The sequence below is a fragment of the Pan paniscus genome, chromosome 22 (genome assembly GCF_029289425.2).
Source record: "Pan paniscus chromosome 22, NHGRI_mPanPan1-v2.0_pri, whole genome shotgun sequence".
NCBI lineage: Eukaryota > Metazoa > Chordata > Mammalia > Primates > Hominidae > Pan > Pan paniscus.
In genome coordinates this window covers 27,136,600-27,162,625 of record NC_073271.2, presented here as the reverse complement: position 1 = coordinate 27,162,625, position 26,026 = coordinate 27,136,600, and the positions used below count along the sequence as shown (strand labels likewise).

Sequence of the window (26,026 nt, the reverse complement as noted above, 5' to 3'; positions counted from 1 at the left end):
AAGGAAGCTCAAATACCCCTTATACCTGTGGCACAGTTTTAACAAACACAGTTTTATTTTTATTTATTATTTTTTTGAGACGGAGTCTCATTCCGTCACCCATGCTGGACAATCTTGGCTCACTGCAACCTCTGCCTCCTGGGTTCAAGCGATCCTTCTGCCTCAGCCTCCCAAGTAGCTGGGACTACAGGCATATGCCACCATGCCCGGCTAATTAAAAAAAATATATTTTTAGTAGAGATGGGGTTTCACCATATTGATCAGGCTGCTCTTGAACTCCTGACATCATGATCTGCCTGCTTCGGCATCCCAAAGTGCTGGGATTACAGGCGTGAGCTACCGTGCCTGGCCGACAAACACACTTTTAAGTAGCTTTGAATTTAAAGGGCGTATACAGAGTGATGCCTTTAGCATTTTAGCCTTATTAGAGCCAGATAAATGTATTAGTAGTTGATAAAGTACAGTGAAGGAAGAATATAATAATGGTGATGATAATGATGACAATGTGAACATAAAAAATTTCATTTCTTGAGGTCTTATCACATGCCAGACATTTGGCTACACACATTTCTGAGAACAGTTCATTCAATTCCTACAACACATTTTTAGTCTTGGACCCTCAGTCTCTTCAGCTGTAACTTCTCTTAACTTCGCGGGATGGCTAATTTCATGTGTCAGCTTGCCTGGGCTAAGGGATGCCCAGATAGCTGGGAAAATATTATTTCTGTGTTGACTGTGAGGGGTTTCAAGAAGAAGTTAACATTTGAATCCATCTGCTGAGTTACAGAATCGCCCTCACCAGTGTGGGCAGACATCACCCAATACTTTGAGTCTCTAAATAGAATGAAGAGGCAGAGGAAGGGCTAATTTGCTCTCTCTATTTGAGTTGGAACATCCACCTTCTTCTATCTCAAGAACCAAGGACATCAGAGCTCCTGGTTCTTGTAGCTTTGGACTTAGCCTGGTATACCATTGGCTCCTCTGGTTCTCAGGCCTATGGACTTGGATTGAACTACACCACTGGCTTTCTTGCGTCTCCAAATTGCAGTGGCATATGATGGGGCTTTTTGGCTTCCAGAGTTGTATGAGATAATTTCCATATATGTCTCATATATATATGAGACAGAGAGAGGTTTATAAATATATGTATACACACACACATTCTATTTTCCTGTTTCTCTGGAAAACCCTGACTAATACATTTCATTAGACCTCTGTTTTCCCATCTGAAAAGTGAAGACAGTAATTTTTACCTCTAGAATTGTTGCAAAGATTACGAGACAATGGACCCAAGGCCCATAGCACAGCATCTGTTACTGAATAAGCATTCACTAGAAATTGTATTTATGTTTGTGACTATTATAGGGAAATGTCTTTAGGCGTGTGTCCAAGGGCTGAATTCAGCTGTGTCTCTCACTCCTCCCTGAGGGCTGTGCCATGGTCAGGTGGCTTCCAATCTGTACTCAATTGTTACTGTACAGACTGTTTCTTTTTTAGTGGCAGCCCCTTAGGTCCCAAGGTGAATAGGCCGCTACTTAGAAGAATCTCATGTTTTGTGACCTCCCCCGACATTTATTAACCCTATGAGAGTGGGTAATGCCCTGCTCTGGGCCTGAGGGAAGCCCATAAATGCTTTTAGAAGTCCCAGTATTATGATACCTTTCCAGCCTTCTCCTGCTTTCACTGTTCTCAACCCCTTGGCAACCCACATCCCAAAAGCAAGAGGAGGGACATTTTCAGATGCATTTCTGTATTAGTGTTTTCTAGATAAACAGAACCAACAGGATGTATATATGTAGAAAGAGATTTATTATAAGAAATACATTCGTGCAATTATAGAGGCTGGGCAGTCTTAATATCTGCAGGGTGAGTTGGTAGGCTGGAGACCCAGGAGAGCTGATGGTGTGGTTCCAGTCTGAATCTGAAGGCCTGAGAACCAGGAGAGCCTGTGTTGTGGTACCAATCCAAAGGCTGGCAGGCCGAAGACTCAGGAAGAGCCTATGCATCAGTGTGAGTCTGAAGGCAGGAAAAAACCCATGTCAGTCAAAAGGCAGTCAGGCAGGAGAGATTCCCTCCTACTTGGGGGAGAGTTGGCTTTTTCCTTCTATTTAGACCTTCAGCTGATTTGATGAGGTCCACTGACACTAGGCAGGGCAATTGCTTTACTTAGTCCATTGGTTTGAATGTTAATCTCATCCAAAACACTTTCGCAGAAACACCAGGAAAAATACTTAACTGAGTATCAGCCACCCCATGGCCCAGTCAGTTTGCTAGATAAATGTAACCATCATACATAATTTTGGTTCTCATCAGTCTTGAAGCCCCCTTCCTCATCCTCCAGTAAACTGGCATTTTGTTCAAAGCTTCTAAGTTATTTAAAGTTTTACACACCAATGAGGGTGAGTTTTTAATCTAAGGGGTAGGAAAGGAAGAATAGGGTGAGGAGGGAATAGCAGAAGTAATTAAAAGTAATTGTCATAATTGCTTCTTGTTAAACCCAGCTAATTGGTAAAAAGTAACGAGGAGGAGGCCATTATGCAAATATATGGCCACTCTGTTCAGCTCCAATTGAAGATATCAGAGCAGAGAATGGGAACGTTTCTACTAGCTAGTTACATGATGATCTGTTCATTGTCCTTATCAGTAACCCTTCGCCTCTTGCAGCATCAGACTTCTGCAATCTTGCTAGTTTTTCCCAACCTGTCCAAATCCAATTCAGTATATTCAGAGTCATTCCTTACCCTTAAGTTATACTATTTTCCTCTCTGTCTTCCAACTACTACCACCCTTTAATGCCCAGCTCAAATTCTGTCTTCCCCTTGATGCGTTCTGTGACTGTTTCAGTCCTTAGTCTTCCATTTTCTCTGTATTATTTTCTTCTTGCCTTTTCTGTACACTGACAGCTGCCTATATGACCTGCGTTACTAGTGGCTGCTTTTCCCTGTTATTTCCCCATCAGGAGGGTAAAAAACCTTACAACAAAGCTCTGTTTCTTGTGTACCTTCTTTAGCACCAAGAACAGTCCCAGGAATAGAGTTGCTAATAGATACTTATGGATAATGAGTGACTCTAACATGTAAGCCAAATCCTATCATTCCTCTGGGCAAAACTCTGTAATGACTCCTCATCTTACAAGAAAAGCTGAAGTTGTATAACAGACAAAACAGGATAGTTTCATCGGGTCCCTTGTCCCTTCTCTTCTTGTCTTCCATAATTCTCCACCTTGTTCACTGGAGCATCACCTAAATTGTCTTCCATGAAAACCTCTCAAGTGTAGGGGTTTCCAAGTACTGTAAGGGCAAATACAAATAAAAATGAGAGGCTGGGCCTGTAATCCCAGCACTTTGGGGGGCCAAGGCGGGTGGATCACCTGAGGTCAGGAGTTCGGGACCAGCCTGGCCAACATGGTGAAACCGTGTCTACTAAAAACAGAAAAAATTAGCTGGGTGTGGTGGCAGATGCCTGTAATCCCAGCTACTCAGGAGGCTGAGGCAATTGAATCACCCGAACTCGGGAGGTGGAGATTGCAGTGAGCTGAGATCGTGCTGTTGCACTCAGCCTGGGCGACAAGAGCAAGACTCCATCTCAAACAAAACAAAACAAAACAAAACAAAACATGTGTCATTGTTTCTGTTGAAAATAAGGGAAGAGACCTCCTTTTTCTTAGAGCATTTGCTTTAGAAAACTTGTCATTGTAAATTCTCTGTCACTTTGGCAGGTGTCTTGATCCCAAACTACCTTCTATCATCAGGATATAAGAAGTTTATTTTTCCTTTGAATAAAGCCAACTGGGAAACACAGATGGCCACTGCAGTTACTCAGTGAATCTAGGATGAGCCATGTGTGACAAATCATGCTGCCAAGTCCTCTTATGGAGGCGTAGGTGTTGTTTATTTTGAGAACATGTATGTAACACTCTGTATCTGCTTGGCTGTATAAAAAGGTGAGACTTCTTTCTGTCTTCACAATTTCTTAGTGGGTCGCCTGTGATGTGCACCACATTCTGGTTCAATGTTTATTCAATAATGAAATTGTTTTCTTCCTCTTCTTCCTTTGTGGGAAGTTTTCTGGGTTGGAGATATGTTGTTGTTAATTGTATTTCTCTAACAGTGCCTGCCTGGATGTTTCTAGTTGTCCTTCATGCTACAGACTTCTATCTTGAGAAGGGGAAGGTGAGGACTTGTGTCTACAATTTCTTCCTCCCACTCTTTCTTTCATACTCCAGTGCATTATGCAGAGTGGGTGCTACAGTCTGAATGCTTGTGTCTCCTCCAAATTCCTATGTTGGAATTCTAATCCCTGAGATGATTGTGTTAGGTGGTGGGGCTTTGGGAAGGTGATGAGGTAGTGAGGACATAGCCTGCATGAATGGCATTAGTGTCCTTATAAAAGGGAACCCAGAGAGCTAGCTTGCCTCTTCCACCATGAGAGAACACAGTGAGAAGGTGCCATCTGTGAATGAGGGAGCAGACCTTCACCAGAGACCAAATCTACTGCCACCTTGATCTTAGACTTCCCAGACTCCAGAACTGTGAGAAATAGATTTCTATTGATATAAGCCATCCATTTTATGGTTTTAAAAAATAGCAGCCTGAAACAGTAGGTTTTCTATTTTCTTTTTCTTCTTGGAAAGGGTTTCACTATATTATATCCTTCTTCTTCCTGGCGGCATTAATCTCTACACATTGTTTTTTTTTTTTTAATAGCAGAAACTCTATGATCTGTGTCTACCAGACACACACATATGTATATTTAGTATGGGAACTGTTTAGTTTGGCTTCTCCCAGAAGTAGATCCTTAGACAAAGATTTATTTGGGAGCAGTTTATTTGGGAGGGGGAGGAAACAGAGATAGGGGAGTGGGAAAGTGAGAAATAGAGGGGAAGGTGGACAGCAAAGGGTGGGCCATTAAGACAGTTCCTGCAGTGGGTAACTGGCGCTTAATCTCCCATGGAAACTGGAGGAATAGTGGAAAACATACATCAGAACTAGCCTATGGAGGGGCCAGGTAGCTGGGTCTTTATTAACTCCCAAGAGTCAATGATTAAGGGCTGCTGGTGGGAGGGAGGGAGACATTCATTCCCTGGCACTTCCAAATGTTCTCACTTATGAGCAAAGCTGCTTCAGTGGTTCAGCCAAAAGCCAGCAGGCACAGCAATGTGGATTCCATCCGTGGGAGGTGTATTAGTCCATTCTTCGACTGCTGTAAAGAACTACCAGGTCACGCCTGTAATCCCAGCACTTTGGGAGGCTGAGATGGGCAGATCATGAGGTCAGGAGTTTGAGACCAGCCTGGCCAATATGGTGAAACACCACCTCTACTAAAAAAAATATACAAAAATTAGCCAGGCATGATGGTGCATGCCTGTAGTCCCAGCTACTCGGGAGGCTGAGGCAGGAGAATCACTTGAACCTGGGAGGAGGAGGTTGCAGTGAGCCAAGATCACAACACTGCACTCCAGTCTGGGTAACAGAGTGAGACAATATCTCAAAAGAAAAAAAAAACTATTAGAGACTAGGTAATTTTAGAAGGAAAGAGGTTTAATTGACTCACAGTTCTGCAGGCTATACAGGAAGCATGACTGGGAGGCCTCAGGAAGCTTACAGTCATGGCAGAAGGGTGAAGGGGAAGCAAGCACCTTCTTCACATGGTGGCAGGACAGAGACTGAAGGGGGAGGTGCTACACACTTTTATACAACCAGAACTCGTGAGAACTCACTATCACAAGAACAACAAGGGGGAAGTCCACCCCTATGATTCAGTCACCTCCCACCAGGCACTTCGTCCAACACATGGGGATTACAATTCAACATGAGATTTGGGTGGGGACACAGAGCCAAACTGTATCAGGAGGACTGCTGGCATTGAGGGTCTGAGCATACAGGCGGGGCCCGGGCAGCATCTGCAGCAGGAGCCTGGGATAGCATGTGTTCAACACCAGGATGTGCTGCCAGATCCCCTCCAAGAACTGACTTGTTCCCCAGGCACTGGGAGTATGGTGAGTACACAACCTGCAGCTGTCAGCCCCTTCCAGGATTGGCTCAGCGGCTGAGCTGCTCACCCAAGCTCACACTTCTTCCCACATCTGATGACTAATAAGTATAGGAGTATAAAGGCCTGGTCATCTGGCACAGCACTGAAGGGCCAGTCTAGCTGCGGAGGACTTGAGAGGTCAGCCCAAGCTCCCTTCCTTAGGGCGGATCCTAGGGCTCTCCTTATTAAACATCCCACACTCACAACTCCTTTCCCAAGTCAGTTTCCCAGAGAACCCCAGTGCTTTCATGTGGTCGCAGGGATTGCCAAGAATGAAAGCACATTGGCTTGATACTCTAGGACTAGTATCCCAGCTAAACAACAATAAAGGATCTACAAATCCTGGTTTCCACAGAGTAAGAGTAGGTCTTTATAAAGGCAATGATTATTTTTAATCATGATTATCTCCATTTTTTCTCAGAAAAAAAATTATCTTCCAATCTGGGTTCTCTTCTTTGTACCCTGTCTGATTCTTTCATTGGATCTCTTTTCCTCACGTCTGATAGCTTATTTTTCTGTCTTTAAAGGCAGTTTTTCTCTCAATCACTCAACCTTTATCAATTGATGTCTAAGGATATATTTACTTTTCTGTACTGTCTGCCAAAAGCTGGCTGCCTCCTTAAAGAAACGTTGGCCTGAGACTGCAGCTCTGGGCCTCGCTGGCCTGAATGCTCTGACTCTGTGGTCTTCTTTTTCCAGCTGCATTTGTTTTTCTGATGTGATGGAGGTTCTGTTTGCTGTGGCAGTAGGAGAGGTGTTTGGATTCCCTTGAGTGGGAAGAAGCACTTTCTCCTTGGTGTCCAGGCTGAAGACACACTCCCCTTGGTAGAACATCAGGGCTCCTTACCTGTGAAGCCATGAATCAGCCCTCTGGCAGAAGCAGCTCAAGAGTATTACCTTGGGGTCACATAGCATCCAGGATTTGGGCTATGCTTTTACATCCTAAAACTTAGTATGGCCCATAAATGGAGAAAAAAAAATAAAAGTGTGTATCAATGTTTTTATATAAACACAAAATTTCTGCTTATATACATTTAAAAATAGTCTCCTTACATCACTGACCATGTAGACATGTATATATGTGTATATGTATATATATGTGTATATGTGTATATATGTGTGTGTATGTATATATGTGTATGTATGTGTGCATATACATGTGTGTATATATGTGTGTGCATATATAGTTAGCTCTGCAAGTATATGTAAGTATATATGTGTGTGTGTATATACACACACACACACACACACACACACACACACATATATCTCGTTAGCTCTGTAAGTCAGCTCAGTTCGGAGGAATGATTTTACCACGAATATCAGATCAGTACTTTCTCAGGTATAATTTGTGCGTATTACCAAAACTGCACTAGTGCTACTAAATATATTTTATAATTTATAATTGTTATGCTGAATAAGTGGAACTCAAAAGGACTTACATTTTTAGAAGACGACTTACATTTTTCCTCCCACAACTTCCATTAAGAATTGTTTTGAAGGCTATTTTTTTCTCTTTTTTCAATCACATTTCAGGTGCCATACTATTTCCTTTCTCTTTTAGATTAATAAAAACAAAACAAGCTCTCTGATTATTTTAGTCTCAAGAATGGTTTCAGTTCAAGATTGAAAATGTCCAGCTCATTGATAATCAAACTTCAAAAACTTTCAGAGGCAAAGCTTTCAGACCCCTGCCAGCCTGTACCAGCCGTGTCTAAGCCCCAGTCATTAAATATGTTGGAGAGGCCAAGTTAGGAAGGAGAAATGACTTTTTTTTTCTAGAAGCGAAGGAAGTAGAAGTGATTTCTTTGGAAAAGGTTTTTTTAAGAACCTGGGCACCGTCTAGCTGACTGCCACAGAAAGTGTTTCTTATGCTTTCTACTGTACTGAAATATATTACTTTTAACAACTCTTGTGCAGGAAAGAGTTGGGCTTCACCTTTCCTCTGTAAACCTGTAAACTGGCAGTGGTAAGAGAGGCAGGGCGGACCTCTCCCTTAAGCATTGGTCTCAGCTCTAGGCTGCTCTGACTCTTCCGGTGTTAAAACGGGGAGTAGGGGAGAGACGCATGCCTCTGACAATCTGGCAAGAGGGTTCCCTGAATTGTGGATCTTTCGGAGCTGACTCCTGCACTCATGGGCCTCTTATCAGTGCTCTGGTATAACAGTCCCTCTAGTGGACTGCTCACATCCTCCCTCACTTTCTGTATCTCATGGGACCATCCAAATTGCTTTGGCTGAGGTTGCTTCACTCTCTTGACCAGGATCCCTTTGAAATCAACTCGGTGGTATTCCCACCCCAGATTCCTATCTGGTAGCCGGGAACCATGTATCTTTGAACAGTCACAGATGAGGGCACAGTTACTCTGAAACTCAGCCTTGGCTCATTGCCATGGACTGTTCAGTGCCCCGTCTCTCACCTGTAGTCACTTTCCCAGCCCTGAGTCAGCAGTTGGCTGTGTCTTCCAAATTCAAGGGATACAGTACACTTCTGTGGAAGTTGGCTAGAAAATGTCCAGGTTCTTGAAAAACATCTCCAAAGAAATCTCTCCCCCTTCCTAACGCTTGGCCTCTCCAGCCTATTTCATGACTGGAGATAGGAGCTTAGTGTAACTGGCCAATGGGTTCTTGCCTGCTGACTAGACAGAGCCGATTTACCAAGATGGGGGAATTGCAATAAAGAATTTAATTCTCACAGAGCCAGCTGTATGGGAGACCAGAGTTTTGTTATTACTCAAATCAGTCTCCCTGAAAATTTGAGGATCAGGGTTTTTAAGGATAATTTGGTGGGTAGGGGATCGGGAAGTGGGGAGTACTGAGCGGTTGGGTCAGGATGAAATCAGCGGGTTGAAGTGGGTTTTCTTGCTATCTTCTGTTTCTGGGTGGGATTGCAGAACTGGTTGAACCAGATTACTTGTCTGGGTGGCATCCCTTGGTGCATCAGAAGGCAAAGTCTGCAAAATATTTCAAGTGCTGATCTTAGGTTTTACGACAGTGATGTTATTCCCAGGAGCAACTTGGGGAGGTTGAGAATCTTGCAGCTGGAGCCTCTGGTGGCATGACTCTGAAGCCATACTTTCTAATCTTTTTTTTTTTTTTTTTGAGATGGAATCTCGCTCTGTCACCCAGGCTGGAGTGCAGTGGTACAATCTGGCTCACTGCAACCTCCGCCTCCTGGCTTCAAGCAATTCTCCTGTCTCAGCCTCCCAAGGTGCCCGCCACCATGCCCAGCTAATTTTTGTATTTTTAGTAGAGACGGGGTTTCACCATATAGGTCAGGCTGGTCTCAAACTCCTGACCTCAGGTGAGCCACCGCACCTGGCTTCTAATCGTATAGTTCATTTGTTAGTCCTATAAAGACAGACTGGTCCTCATGCAAGAAGGGGGTTCATCTCAGGAAAGGGCTGTTATCATCTTTGTTTTGAAGTTAAACTATAAACTAAATTCCTCCCAAAGTTAGTTTGGCCTACACCCAGGAATGAACAAGGACAGCTTAGAGGTTAGAAGCAAGGAGGAGTCGGTTAGATCAGATCTCTTTCACTGTTATAATTTTCTCAGTTAAAATTATTGCAAAGGTGGTTTCAATTAGTTGCAGACTGCGGATCTAGGTTTCTGTAGCTCCCTTTGCAAGTCCTTCTTAGGTAGATTACCACCTTTCTTGGGGACGTGAGAGCTGTTGTCACTGATGATACAGGTTCTCAGCTAAAACTGAGTCCCATTTTACATCTTGTTTTGCTTTAATATTTATCTCTTAGTGAATACATATACTTTTAACTCTAGGACAAGAAAGAGTTGGGCTTCAACTTTCCACTTCAAAACTTTTGAACCTATTTTTATTCTCCGCTCTCAGTTTTACATCTCTTGAACAATCAATGCAACAGGCATCTCCATTGTAATCTCATTGAGAATAAGTGGATGTGACTTTCAGTTTCCACTTGCTAATTTTAGTCCTTTGAGTTCTGGCTCAAAGGAAAGGAACAGACCAATCAGCATATAGATCAAAAATCAAAATGAGAAAGCTCACCAGCCAAGAAAGCAAAGGAGCGTTTTCATTCTTCTGGTGTGATAATAGAATATTTCTTGCTTTTGCGTTTGTTGTACAACATCTATAAAAACGTGATGATGAAAAAAAACAGGTGAAAGTGAATGATTTAGGTTCTAGTCTGGGTTTTGTCACTCACCGGGTGATCTGACCAATCTTCTCCAATTCTGTTTCATCATCTGTAAAGTAAGAGGGTTACACCAGTTCTGATATTATATTATTCTATCTGAAGTGATTATTAATAGTATATAGAATAGTCGTACTGCTTATGTGCTTGAAATTGGTTTTGATACCAATGGCTAAGTAGCAGTGATTCTGACCCTTATCATGAGCACTTCAGTGGGCTTCATTCTTCAAAAAGAAAATGTCATATTTAAGTATTTTTAATTTTACATATTTCTGTAAATTATAGTTTAATTAAGGTTTCCTTAGAGAGCAGAAGATGGAATCCCAGAATTTGGAAAACAGCTTTTTAAAACCTCTTTGCTGATTGTGTTAGGAATTTAGTAAGGCAGAGAGGGCTGCCTGCCTACCTGTGGCTGTGGAGTGAGATGGGTAGATCCAGTACTCAGATGTTAATCTCTTTAGAAGATTATTTTTTAAAAAGAAGATTACAAAGATGAAGAATATGGTATTACTTTGCAAAAATCATACCCACAGCTCTTGCCCCTAGTGTTATTTCCTATATAAACATTGAATAATGAAAAAGTCTTGCAGTAAGAGCTAAGAGCCATCAAAAGTTTCATAAACAACGTTGAGTTAAAAGGGTAGTAATGTGTAAGGAAACAAAATTTTTCCATTTGGGTTTTTTTCTCTCTCTTAAAAAAATAAATGTGATCCTGTTGTGCTATCAGCTACATTTTGTTGGATTTATACAGTAAGTGTACCTCTTCTATTACTTCACTAACTTAAATAACAAAGATGAAGGGGAAAAACTCATGGGATTGGGAAGGGCAGTTCTTATTTACAGCCATATCTCTAGCTCTGAGCATAGTGCCTGGGATGCATTAGTTGGGCATTAAATATTTGTGCAAGGAATACATTAAGAATCGGATACTGGGAAGGGGCTGTAATGAAAGAACAATTTTAGGTGACAAAATGGGAGCTGATTGCTGCTCTTATGTCTGATTATAGAGCTTTAACTATGATGGTCAAAGCAAGAGGGCTTTGAAGACAGCATAATCATCCTGTGGAATCCAAACTGCACAGAAATCGAATGAAAACATCTTTAATTAGTGTCAGGAATTGTCCTACAGTTTTAAGATGAATGAGTTTTTTTTCATGCAATTGAATCTACGCCATGAGAAGTCTACCCCACTAATCACTGAGGATGTATAAAAGTCCCAGGGAAGCTGGTGATAGTTGTACTCAGGAAACTTGCCCTTGACCTCCAAACACATCTACAGTTACTGAACCATGAGCTACTACAGAAGCTATTATGGAGGCCTGGGCTATGGCTATGGAGGCTTTGGTGGCTGGGGCTATGGCTATGGCTGCGGCTATGGCAGCTTCCGCAGGTTGGGCTATGGCTGTGGCTACGGAGGCTATGGATTCAGCTGCTGCCGACCATTATACTACGGAGGATATGGATTCTCTACCTTCTACTGAAGAGTGAACTCATTCTTTGGATCACTAGAATCTGTCTATTATCCTGACTTAATTCTCCTTTCAGGTCTTTTTACCCCCTCTGTGAATTGCGCAGCCACTTTCTTGATAAACCAGACAAAGCAGCAAAGGGTGCCTTGTGAACTCTTCAAAGTCAAGACTCAATTCTGGCAACAAACACAACAGAATCAGTGGCAGCAGCAAGGGGAGCCCTTCCTGTAGAATGACCTAGAATCCCACCTTTCAAGCTGTGAATCCCTCTCTTCCCTTATTAATATATCAACATGGCACCAACTCTTCTTCTATTTCAATAAACTAATTTTAATAGTAGAGCAAATTTGGTTTAATTTTTTTTTTCTGTTTTACTGTGGTAAGAACACTTAACATGAGATCTACCCTCCTAACAACTGTTTGAGTCAACCATACATTATTGTCGACTACAGGTACCATACTGTATAGCTGATCTCTAAGGTCCGTTCACCTTGCCTGACTTAAACTTCATGCCTCTTTGTCAGTAACTGCCTATTTCTCCCTTCACCCAGCCCTTGGTAACTGCCATTCTACTCTTGGATTCTACAAATTTCACTCTTTTGGATGCCTCATGTAAAGTGGAATCGGGCAGTATTTGTCTTTCTGTGGCTGGTATATCTCACTTGGTTTCATTTCTATTGATTCATTTCACAGAACCAGACCCAAGCTTCCAGTATCTGTGTGTGTGTTAATTCACCATTGTATATTCTGTGGTCATGACAATACCTGGCATGTATAAGGCAGTCAAGAATATTTGTGGATTAAGAAACTTGCTCATCAGTGTTATAATATAATATAAAATCATTTTTAATCTGTCCAGTGGTTTGGGGATAATTTGGGGATAATGGTGTTCTTTTATAGCTCTCCACCCTCTTCTCACCCCATTTCCTCTTATACACACACATACTCACACACTCTGGTCAAATATCTCCCACCCTAGGTGGAGTTTATTTTTGCCCCAGCTGCTGACAAAAAACCTCAACAGTAGCACTCCATATGTACACCCTTACAGGGTCAGGCAGAATGGCTTGCATTTTGTCAAGAAGCATAAATGAAAAATTATTTGCTTTCAAGGCAAGCTACAGATATTTGCCACATAACTGGAAAATGTGCACGTCTGGACTTCACCATAAACAACCTAATGTCTATCAACAGTATAATGGAAAAATAAATTGCAGTATAGTCTTACAATGGAATATCACACAGCAATGACAATGGCCAAACTAGAGCTATAGGCAACAACCTGGCTGAACCTCACGATCATAATGTGGAGTGAAAGAACCCAGGCATAGTAGAATAAATACAGTATGAGCCCATTTATTTAAGTTTTTAGAGAAGAAAAACGACATTACAGGGTTAGAAGTCAGGATAGTCGTTACCTTTGGGAAGACAGTATTCATGGGAGGACTTGAGGGGGACTTCTGAGGTGCTGGCAATTTTCCATGTTTTGATCTGGAAGTGGTTACATGGAGGTTCTTTCTAAGTTATTAAATTTATGTTGTGTGTATTTTTCAGCATGTTTGTTATATTTCAATTTAAAATGGTCTAAAAATTGATAATATTCCATGATTTTAAAAGTGCCTTCTAGGAGCAGATAATTCAGATAGTTCAAATTTTTTTGAGGACCTACTTTGTATTACATGCTGGCTACGTCATATGGAAATTTCAAATGAATAATACATCGCTTTTGGTGTCAAGAAACTCAAAATATAGCAGCCCATAATAGAGACATAGGTGGGGAAGGGAGGTCTTTGAGAAGGGAGTGGTGAGTTTCTATTCCAAAATTTAGGAGAAGATTAGGAAAGTTTCTCCTAATGTGTCTAAGCCTCAACTTTAGGATATATACATGTTATTAGTATTGTTAGTCACAAATCTAATCGTATCTGAAAGAATAAGACCTAAAGAAAGTTAAACAGTAACCACAAAGAAAATCAAGTGAAAAACATGAATTAAGAAACTTCTTACCTATGGGTTTCTCTCTTTAGCTTACATAGGAAGTGCATTTTGCTCAATGGACACGGAGTATATTTGCTGAGTGTGCTGCGGGTAATATGAGTAGGGGATGTGTATGATTAACAGAGAAAACAAATCTAGCTCAATACTGACAAAACTTCAAAGGGAATTTTGATGCCTAAAATTGTTCTGGATGATTTTGAAAATTATATAATAGGCTAAATTATTCTTTGGAATATTGTGAGAAAAATTTGTTACGCTGATAGGAAAGATGCAAGTATATTAACAAAAATGGTGTTTGCCATCCTTAATTAATTTATCTACTCTATTAAAATGGTTTGGATAAGTAAAGATATACAGTTACTAATATCCTTTGTGTTTCTCAAAGATATTTTAGTTAGGCAACAGTATTCATGATTTTATATAAAGCCTTCAGCATTTCAATAGTGTTGCCTGATGTGTTTGGGATAGCTGATCGGAGATTTAACAAAATTGATGTTGATATCAAACATTCCTCATACTAATGAATATGTCTGAAAAATGTATATGGAAAAACAATGACTTGAGAACTAGGAGTTACTCATGAGGGTGATAAACATAGTGATCAGCACAAATCTTGGCCAGGCAGTTGCTTTTATAACCCCATTGGCAGCTAGTATCTTCTATTTGACAAAAATAATATACCACATATGAACCTCTCAGTAAATTCAACTTTCCCCAAATGCCTGCTGAGATTTGTCTTGCACAGAATGGATTAAACTTTCAAGGCTTAGAAGAAAAATGTACATTCATCCCCAATTCACCAGCTAAATAGAATGCCAAGCTCACGTCTTAAAGGAAGCCTTTAAGAACGATTCGGATGACCCAGAGAGAGATGACATTCTCTACCCCCTATGATGCCAGGACTGGAGGCTTTAAAAACACCTGTTTGTGCTGGAACCTAATTGGCACTAATCCTATGTGGCAAAATAAGCTGGGATCTGATAAGGTTCAGAACATTGGTTAGGAATAATTTTTCAGTGTTGCTTAAAATTAGTATTTTTTTATTTTTATTTTATTTTTTGAGACAGGTCTTACTCTGTCACCCAGGCTGGAGTGCAGTAGCATGATCTCGGCTCACTGCAACCTCTGCCTCCTGGGCTCAAGTGATTCTCATGCCTCAGCCTCCCGAGTAGCTGGGGAGCATGCACCTCCATGCCCGGCTAATTTTTGTATTTTTGGTAGAGACAGGGTTCCACCATGTTGCCTAAACTGGTCTTGAACCCCTGAGCTCAAGCAATTCACCTGCCTCAGCCTCCCAAAGTGCTGGGATTACAGGTGTGAGCCACTGCATCCAGCCAAAATTCATATTTTTTAAATTAAACTTTGGTGACTACTATCTGGGAGGTGCTTGGAAGTAGTAAAACAAAACAAAATCTCTGTGCATTTTGTAAAATGCCCCTGATTTATTGGCTATTTTCTTATCTATTATTAGTTGACAGTAAATGATAAATATCTATAAATAAAGAAGTAAGCTTTTGCTAGTTCCTCTATAATGTCTAATTTGTGTTGTAGGTAATTTGAAACAGTTGAATCCCAATTGACTTCAGATCAGGAAATATTTGTGTTTATGATTTGGAATAATGTTTTGGTATTAGTCAGGATAATACAGACTATGCTTCAGTAACAAGTCCACCCTCAAATCTCAGGCTTAATCCAGTAAAGTTATTTATGACTCTTGTCTAAGTCTTACTCAGTGAGTCACTTCTCCTTGGAGCTCTCCTATAGTGACTCAGGGATCTGGGCTGCTATGTCTTACAGCTCTGCTATCTCATTGTTCCAGCCACACTAAAGGGAGAGAAGAGAACATAGAAAAAACATAGCTGCCTTTGACTGCTTTGGATGAGATGAAACATATTAGTTCTGCTCCTTTTCCCATTAGCAAGTATTCAACCTTTTGTCTCTGTGTGCCCCGAAAAGGGAGAATTGGTGGTCTTTCCACAGTTACTTTTCTGGATTGTTTTGCATATCTTAGGGACCCCTTGCTCCATTTCTCTTTTAAATTTATTGTAGCTCAAACATGCATATGATGGAGATGTGGAAAGATCAGGGGTAAATTTTCCACACTTGATAGAAAGTTTTTCTAGGCTGATACCTTTTTTGTCACTCTAAAACGGTACAAGCTGCCTTATTGGAACTCCAAGTCTTAAGTATCTAGATTCATATATCTATGTACTTTCATATCATTATATGTTATAGGTATTAAATCTACAAAATATTTGAATTTTAAATCTTATAAACATAGCAAAGATGTCTATATTTTCAAAATCTTAGGTTTTAAAAATAAATCTAGAGAGAGAGCACTGAATCCCTCATTAAATGGATGAATTTCTTCAGGAGTAACCTTGCCAAATGGTTTAGGGTACATGAGGGTAGGAACTAAAGCTTATCTGATAATTATTAATTTATTTTTTCAGTCTTCCTGTGGCATCTTCCTGTGTCTCATCAATTATGATAAAAGCATTCAAAGATGTATAATAGCTCAAAGTCTCTCTTTTCCTTACTCCCATTTCTGTCTGTGTAACTCAGTTTGTGCCATCTTCTTTCTCCACCTGGCCTTAACCATCTGCACCAAGAAAAAAAAAATCCCATTTACATAATAGCATTTTGGCAGATTAGGACTTTCACTGAAGTTTCAGGGTGGGAGGGGCACAGAGTGTGATGGAAAAATGATCAGGTAAGGCCATTTCCTCCACCATCTTGCCTTGGAGCCTATTCCTACCAGCCTAGCTTTGCCCAAGCTCACACTCTCCATGTGTGACCCATTCATTATGTGAATCTTTAAGAAAGTGATTCTGTTTCTGGATCTCCTTGAGAAAAATCCCTTTCTGCTCTTTTCTTTAGGACCCCAGAAATTTTAGAAAACAGATTTTTTTCCATTTTGTCATATTTTATATCTTGTGTACTTCCTAATAAGCTTTCAGGTGATTTACAGTAAAACAAAGTATCACATTAAAACCATCAAGCATTAGAGACAAAGGACAAGAGGCAGGGCAACTATGCTAGATAACCTAGGCTAAGGGAAAACTGTAATTGAGTTAAGAAAAACCTAGCTCCGAGGTTCCTAGCTGCCAAAGTCATTAAGGAAACTAATTAATCTTCATTTTAGTTGATTGAAATGCTTGTTTTTTTTTTTTAGTTTGCCATGACTCTTCTTAATTTCGGCTGTGTTACCCAATGTTTGGCCCAGCTTTATTTCACTTATCTCTCTAATGTACATTGCTTCTCCGTTTTTGTTCATTGACCCAAGTCAGTTTGGGTAAATTCATTAACACAATCTCATTGGCCCAAGTCAATGAAAGAAACATTGACAAAACAGGGCCAAATATAGCTTTATAGTATGTTTTGGGGATGACTTTCAATGTTATTCATTCATTCATCCTTTCAAATATTTGCAAACACTGGCATGTCTTGGGCACTGTGCAAAGTATATGGGAAGTGGTAGTTGATACCCTGCTCCTAAGTAGATTGTAATCTACAGAAAGCGAAGCTTGAGAAGTTCAGCAATTTAACCTAACTTTAAACAGAAACCCACTCAAATTACAGAGCTGGAATTTGAAAGCAAATCAGTCTTCACCAAAACCTATGTTACTGACTTATCCGCTACTTTCTTTGTGACAGGCAGAATTTCTACAGTGGCCTCCACAAAAATGCCCTGCCCTGATTCATGGGAACTTGGAATAGGATGAGATGACACTCTCATGATTGTGTTATGTTACATGGCACATGACCTTGCAATGATCTGGTTAGGTCTGATCTAATTACACGAGTTCTTTTTTTTTTTTTTTTTTTTTTTTTGAGACGGAGTCTTGCTCTGTTGCCCAGGCTAGAGTGCAGTGGTGCGATCTCGGCTCACTGCAAGCTCCACCTCCCAGGTTCACACCATTCTCCTGCCTCAGCCTCCCGAGTAGCTGGGACTACAGGCCCCTGCCACCGCGCCCAGCTAATTTTTTTGTATTTTTAGTAGAGACGGGGTTTCACCGTGGTCTCGATCTCCTGATCTCGTGATCCGCCCGCCTTGGCCTCCCAAAGTGCTGGGATTACAGGCATGAGCCGCCGCGCCCGGCTCATCACATGAGTTCTTAAAAGCAGAATGTTTTCTCTACTGATAGCAGAAGTCAGAGATTCAAAGCATGGAGGAGATTCAACATACTATTGCTAACTTTGACGATGGAGTGGACCCCATATGAAGGGATGCAGGCGCTGCTTCGAAGCAGAGAGATGCTCCCACCTAACAGCCAGCAAGTAAATGGGAACCACAGACCTACATCCACAAAGAGCTGAATTCTGTCAACAAACTGAACGAGTTTAGAATTAGATCCTTCTCCAGAACCTCCAGATAAAGGCCCAGACTGGCTGATGCCTTGACTTTGGTTTTATGAAATTCTAAGCAGAGAACCCAGCCAGGCTTACTGAATTTCTGACCTACAGAACTGTGAGATAATAAAATGTGGTGTTTTAAGCTGCTAAATTTTGGGTATTGTGTTTTGCACCAATAGAAATCTAATACATCCTCTCAGATTAAAAAGAAACCACTAATCCCCTCTCATTGGGCAATTCATGAATCAGAATAGCTGGATCTCTTATCTTATACCCATTTCCCCCATATATTCTTAGGGTTATCATGAGAAAATTCCATGGAATCCAATCTCAGCTGTACTTTCAATTTGCCATTTGAATGACTCTTCACGCTCAGCCAGGTGTTCTGGTAACTGTTTCTCTTTGGGGAGCCAGGAATGGCCATTGACCAGTTGGGAAACCAAAGCTCAGAGGAAGCTTATGTAAGGTCATACAGAAAATTGGTGGCAGATCGGCCGGGCGTGGTGGCTCAACGCCTGTAATCCCAGCACTTTGGGAGTTCGAGGTGGGCGGATCACCAGGTCAGGAAGATGGAGACCGTCCTGGATAACATGGTGAAACCCCGTCTCTACTAAATGTACAAAAAAAAATTAGCGAGGTGTGGTGGTGGGCACCTGTAGTCCCAGCTACTCGTGAGGCTGAGGCAGGAGAATGGTGTGAACCCGGGAGGCGGAGTTTGCAGTGAGTCTAGATCGTACCACTGCACTCCAGTCTGGGCAACAGAGCAAGACTCTGTCTCAAAAAAAAAAAAAAAATTGGTGGTAGATACATCTGGCTTGTTTAAATGTGTTTTATTTTAAAATTTCTTCTTTCCATTAGGAAGCAGAGGTCTACTCTTTTGAGCAAGATAATTCTGAAGGTGAATTTAACATCTGATGCAGTTTTAACACTTACGTAGGGAAATACTTTTCTACTCTCATTTTCAGGCATACTTTATTACCACAGCCTCTTGGGTTTTGCCAGCAAAACATCTTTTTGTGACCTCAATTATATGCTGTCGATTTGTTTAAGCCACGCTATTTCCACCTCAGTAGTGATCCAACTTGTTGTCCTTGGATAGACCCTCACATTCATTGTTATGTGAATAGACACTTAAAACCATTTTGATGTAGTAAAAGAAAGTAACTAAATTTAGGTTACTAAAGAAACCTCCTGCTGAAATCTTTGACCCTGAGCTCCAAAGAGCATAGTATAAATGCTGGGTAAACTATTTTTGTCCTCTGCTCTATAAATGAGTTCCTTTCTTTCTTCCATTGAGTACTGTTCAGCACAGCTGCTATTTTTAGAGCCGAAAAAAACAAAAAAAGATGGGAACTGAAAATAAAGAAATAAAACCTTGTCTGAAACACCTAAGCCTGTGAATCATGGCCTGCCTCCTGCATAGACTGTGTGTAGCTGCTAAGTAATTTATGAATGAAGGAGTGTAGACCAGGGATGGCATCAACAAAAAGAACTAAGACTGATGGATTCTATTTCTATTTCCAAACTGATGATGAAACGACTTCAGATAAGTCACTTTAACTTCTTTTGGGACCTCTACCTGTAAAATAGGAAGAAACTCCTTTTTTTCTTGACAATGATATAAAGACCTGCTTAGCTTCTCACCTTTGCAGACTTCTCATTTAAGGCTTGATTTTCTGAAGCTCCTCCTTTAATATTCAACCCTGTACAACAGCAATGGGATCCATGCTTTTCCTTGGGACAAAGGAACTCAGGACAATAATTCAAATGATTCAGCCTTAGTGCTGGTTCACTTGGAGTGTTAGCCCTGGTTGGGTTCTGGCTTTGTTCTGTGTGATCTAGCCCTTTTCTATGACCTCATTCTAGTAACTGGATCCCCAGATTGTTTTATTACATCTGAGCCTTTCCTTTGGTTTTCGATCTGCTATGCCATTTCCTCTGAGACTAAGGTTCTGCAGCTGATCCTTTTTGTCCCTGCTGTCATATTTCAGCCAGAGTATCCAGTTTAGGTAAGGTTTCAACTCTTTGTCCATCTATGCCACTACTTTTTTTTTTTTTTGAGATAGAGTCTTGCTCTGTCGCCCAGGCTGGAGTGCAGTGGCGCAATCTTGGCTCACTGCAAGCTGCACCTCCCGAGTTCACGCCATTCTCCTGCCTCAGCCTCCTGAGTAGCTGGGACTACAGGCACCCACCACCATGCCAGGCTAATGTTTTGTATTTTTTTTTTTTTTAGTAGAGACAGAGTTTCACCGTGTTAGCCAGGATGGTCTTGATCTCCTGACCTCGTGATCCAACCACCTCAGCCTCCCAAAGTGCTGGGATTACAGGCGTGAGCCACCGCGCCCGGCCATATGCCACTACTTCTTGAAAGACAATCCTTGAAGACAATTCATTAAAAAATTTTAAATTCAATGTTGAGGAAACCCCCAAAATACTTGTAAAATATGCATAAAATATAAAGACTAATGATACAGTGAACATCTGGAGTATCTCACCTGGTTACCACCACTATCACTACCAAAAAAAAAAAAAATTATTGTTACCATTGAAGTCCTTGTCCCATTCCCTTTCCTCTCTACTCAGAGGAAACCACCCTGGCTGAATTAACTTGTGTTTATCTCTCTCTCTCTCTCTTTTTTTTTTTTTTTGAGACTGAGTCTAGCTCTGTTGCCCAGCCTGGAGTGCAGTGGCACAATCTTGGCTCACTGCATGCTCCGCCTTCTGGGTTGACGCCATTCTCCTGCCTCAGCCTCTAGAGTAGCTGGGACTACAGGCGCCTGCCACTGCGTCCGACTAATTTTTTGTATTTTTAGTAGAGACGGGGTTTCACCATGTTAGCCAGGATGGTTTTGATCTCCTGACCTCGTGATCTGCCCGCCCCGGCCTCCCAAAGTGCTGGGATTATAGGTGTGAGCCACCGCACCCAGCCTATCTCTCTCTTTTTGTAACTTTAGTTTTCCCAGATGGTATATCCCTAAGTAACATATTATTTAATGTTGTATATTTTTGAACTTTATATAGATAAATTATAGTGTATGTGTTATGATATTTCCTTTTTTAGTTCAACATTATGTCTCTGAGATACTCCATGTTTTTACATTTACCTGTAATTTATTAATTGTCACTTCTAGAAGGCAGTGTTTTCATTGCATGACTCTCACATAGTTTGTTACCTCTGCTATCCTTGATGAACATTTGGATTTTTGCTATTTTTATTATGAAAGGGACTGCTATGAATATGCACCTGTCTTCTAGAAGAAACACTTGCTGGTTGATACAGTCTTCAAAGATGCTTGTCTCAATTTATAATCTCACCAGAAGGATAATTCCATATCCTTGCCAACATTAGATTTTGTCAGGCTCTTTAACTTTTGTCAGTCTGGAAGTCATAATATAGTACCTAATTGTGATTTGAATTTTTGTTTTCTTGGCGATTAACAAAACTAAGAATCTTACTTGTATTTTTTTGGTCCTTGGATTTTCTCTTCTCTGAAGAACTGTTTAAATTTTTTGTTTCAGTTTCCTACCAGTCATTTGCTTTTTAAAATGATTTGCAGAAGTTCTTTGCTCAGTTACTATTCCTTTGTCAGTAACATCTAGGGCAAACATTTTTTTTTCCAGTTTGTGGGTTGTCTTTTTATATTTCGTATCTTTTAGGACCAAAAATCCTTAATTTTAATTTAGCTAATTTATCTCTTTTAAAAAATGACTTGTATCTTTTGCATCTTAAGACAATTTTCCTGGCCCAGTGTGGTGGCTCCTGCCTGTAATCCTAGAACTTTGGAAGGCCAATGTGGGAGGATTGCTTGAGGTCAGGAGTGAGACCAGCTTCAGCAACATATTGAGACCCCATATCTACCAAAAAAAAAAAAAAAAAAAGACTTTTTTCATTCTCCTAATATCACAAATATGTTGTCTATATTTTGACTAAAAGTTGTATAGTTTTGCCTTTATGTCTTTAATCTATCTGGAATCTGTTTCTGTGCAAGAGGTTAAAAAGGGCTTTGATTTAATTTTTTCCACACCAATAACAATGTCTAAGTAATGTTTATTTAAAGTCTATTCTTTTCCCACTGGTGTGCAATGCCAGCTCTGACATAAATCAAGTTTCAAGTCTGTTTCATTGATCTGTTTGCTTTTCCCTGTGATAATTCTACAGTGTCATGAATGTAAACATTTTGTAAGAATTCTTGATATCTGGTAAAGCAAGCTTCACTAACTTGTTGTCTTAAAATGTGTTGGTTGTCCTGGCTCTATGTTTTTCCATATATATTTTGGAAATTTCTTTTGACAAGTTAAATATACACACATACACACAAATTCATTGCAACGTAGACTGTAAATGCCTTTAGTCTATCATGAATTTGCAGATAACTGACTTGTTTTATATTGCTGCTTCTAATCCACAAACATGGTATATCTTGTATTTGAAGTCTTTTAATAATTAATATGTCTATCATAGTCTTACGCATATTTTGCTCAATTTATTGCTAGGAATACACACACATTTGCTATGATTAATCATGATACGGGATTTTAATTGTGTGCACTTGAATTGTATTTGCATATTCTCAGCACACTTCATCATTTTCATTCCATGCTATGATAAATCATTAATATTCTCATTTGTGAAGTCTAGATCAGGTCTATTTTCCTGTCTTCCCTCCCACTTTAATTGGATAGTCTTTATTTTTTCTTACTGGTTAATAGACATTACATTAAAAATGTTAAATTATGAATGTACGTTTTTGTCATATATAAAGATATAAATAAATATATTTACTCTCTATATAAGTATCTTTTTCTACTAATGGCTTGCCATTTTACTTTTTATTTCTGAATGAACCATAAATAAATATATATAATTTTGGCATATATAAAAACACACACATGCACGTAAACACATATATGATTTTTACATTGCTATTTGGAAGATTGGTCTGTAATTTTTCATTCTTATAGTGCCCTTGCCAGTTTTTCATACAAAGTGATACTAGCTTTATAAAATGAACTGGGGAGTGTCTCTCCTTTTATTCTTAGAAACTTACCTTTTCAGGAATTAACTTATTCCCAGAGGTGGCTAATCAAACTACGTGGAACTAATATTTTCTTTTTAGAAAGTTGTTTTTTACTTACTCAATTCAAAAAAAGTTAATAAGCATGTTTATTGTTTTTTAGTTGTTCTCTAGGCCATTTTGTAAATTATATTTTTCAATGATCTCATCTGTTTTCATATTTATTAGTACTGTTGTTATCTTTTTCATATGCATAGTGTCTATAATTTTGGTTAATGTTCATTCCAATATTATTTATTTTATCTCTCTCTTTTTTTAGATTAAACTTGTTAGAGGGTTGTTAGTTTTACTGTTCTTTCAAATAACCAAGCTCTCACATCACCACTCCTTTCTGTTATGTGTTTACTTTCCTCCATTATATCCCTTTAGCACTCTTTGGATATATAGATAAATTTTCAGCATATTGACTTTTCTATTACTATTCTATTATCATATTACTTTATAAATTTTACTCTACATACCACTTTACCTTTATATCACAAGTTTTATGGGGCATGTGCTATTTTTGTTATTTCAATTCTTAATATTTTATAGTTTATCTTGTGATTTCTTCTTTGACCTATGAGTTATTAAATTTGTGCATTTAAATTCCCAAACATATGGGGGTTTTTCTATATGTTTTTGTCATTGTAAGTAACAATTAAATTGACTTTTGGTTGAAAAGTGATCTATATGAGATCAATTATTTGACATGTTTAAAGACTTTAAGATGTGGTCACTTTTAAAATCTTTTTAAATATAAATATTCTTCATGTTCTTGAAAATAATGTATTTTGAAGATATAGTGCTCCATATATGCACATAAGATAATTTTTGGGTAGTGTTCAATCTGTATCCTTACCAATTTATTTTCTGTCTGATCTAGTGTCAGAAAAAGTATGTTAAAATATTGTGCTATAATGGTAGAAGTGCCTATTTTTTTCTGTACTTCTCTGAATTTTTGTTTTAAATATTTTGAAGCTATGTTATTTACTGCATTATTATATCATAACACCTTTGACATTGATGCCTAAGAGAATTGAGTTTATATATATATACTAACTCAATGTATATAGATATATATATCTCAATATATATAACTCAATATATAGACAGAATTGAGTTTACATATATTAACTCAAATATGTATATATATACACATATATACACATCTATATATACACATATATATATACACACACACATATATATATATTTGGCTAGATTAGGGTTAATTTTCAGTGAACAATCCTCAACTCTGCAAAAGATCTTTCCATTTTCTAGACATTTATATCGATGTACATTTGAGGTATACAAATAAAGCTTAAATAAGTGATATGTGTTAATTTTTAGCTTTGTTCTTCGATGGTGGGAAGGGTTAGGTTTGCGCCTTTGTTGGATTCATTAAATAGGGTTACTATCATTTTTTAAAACGTGATGCATTTGCTTGTTCATGACTCTGAGTCCATTTTGTCCTCAGAGGGGAAAAACATGATACTGGGGACCATGAGTCAAGGATGAAAGAAGGAAAAGAGAAGGAACCGTGGAATAGGATCCAGTTGGTTTGTAGCAGGACAAGCCGCAGACAAAACCCTTCAGACACCGAGTTAAAGAAGGAAGCGGTTTATTTGGTGGGGAGCATTGGCAGGACTCCTGTCTCAATAGCTGAGCTCCCTGAGTGAGCAATTCCTGTCCCTTTTAAGGGCTCACAACTCTAAGGGGTTGTGTGTGAGAGGGTCGTGATCGATTGAGCAAGCAGGGGGGTACGTGACTGGGGGCTGCATGCACCGGTAATTAGATCAGAACAAAACAGGACAGGGATTTTCACAGTGCTTTTCTATACAATGTCTGTAATCTATAGATAACATAACCAATTAAGTCAGGGGTCGATCTTTAACTACCAGGCCCAGGGTGTGGTGCCGGGCTGTCTGCTTGGGGATTTCATTTCTGCCTTTTAGTTTTTACTTCTTTCTTTGGAGGCAGAAATTGGGCATAAGACAATATGAGGGGTGGTCTCCTCCCTTAGGTTAATGTCGTAACAGCCTCCTTTCCTTTGTAGCTTCTTGGTTCCTTAACGATGTAGGAAGAAGACAGGTTTTGAGAAAATTTCACTTTCAAGGGAAATATTATTGCTTCAGTTTCAACCATCCTTCAAAAAATCCTTAAATAATAATCTACAGGATGTGGACATGAATAACATTAAGTGTTGGACACCTAGACCAGCATTTTTGAAATCTTACCTTGGTGGCACCATTTCATAAAGTCCAGGCTACCTTTAATCCTAAACATACTCAGAATGTGATAGCAATTACCCATAGTTTTGAAGATATGAAAAAACAATACATTCTTAAACTGACAGAGCAAAGTTTCTTTGGAAGTGCTTTATCAGGAATGAAAATGATGAAGTGTGCTGAGAATATGCAAATACAATTCAAGTGCACACAATTAAAATCCCAAGATGTGTTTTATGATAAATCATTTCACTGCAGTAGCAAGAATTAGCAATAGGAATTCAAATTGATAATTATGATTATATGATTTTTAGAATAGCTAACAATTTTCCATTTTCATCTGCTCTTTGAAATAAAAAGAAGAGTATAATATCTTAAAACCAATCTATAAAAGGCAGATTGTATTTCAAATGTACAAGAAATTATTTTTTCTCCCTGGCAGTCTTCTGTACCTCGAGAAAACCACAAATAGAATTTTTCAAAAAGTCTGGTCCTATCTCCCATCCCCACCTCCCAACCTCAGAATAAACTCTCAAACTTGTTTCAGTTCCAAAAATATTTCCAATACAGGCCTTAAAGAATGAGAGTAGATGCTCTATGCTCCCATTACAATGCAAATGTCCTATTGGAAGTTAAGCCACTTCTAACCAATCCCTTCGGTGAGCAAGCCCTGAACTGATGGAATCACCCTATGGTGAACGTGTGTGGAGGTCTGTGTAAG

At 39.5% G+C, this 26,026-nt stretch overlaps 1 protein-coding gene across 1 annotated transcript; it reads left to right on the top strand.

Annotated features, from left to right (window-relative positions):
- The first annotated feature begins 11,328 nt into the window (after positions 1–11,328).
- Positions 11,329–11,774, top strand: LOC112438098 (keratin-associated protein 19-8). Its single transcript, XM_024927034.5, has one exon. The coding sequence runs from the start codon at positions 11,490–11,492 to the stop codon at positions 11,679–11,681; it is 192 nt and encodes a 63-aa protein (XP_024782802.1). The 5' UTR covers positions 11,329–11,489; the 3' UTR covers positions 11,682–11,774.
- The last annotated feature ends 14,252 nt before the right edge of the window (positions 11,775–26,026 follow it).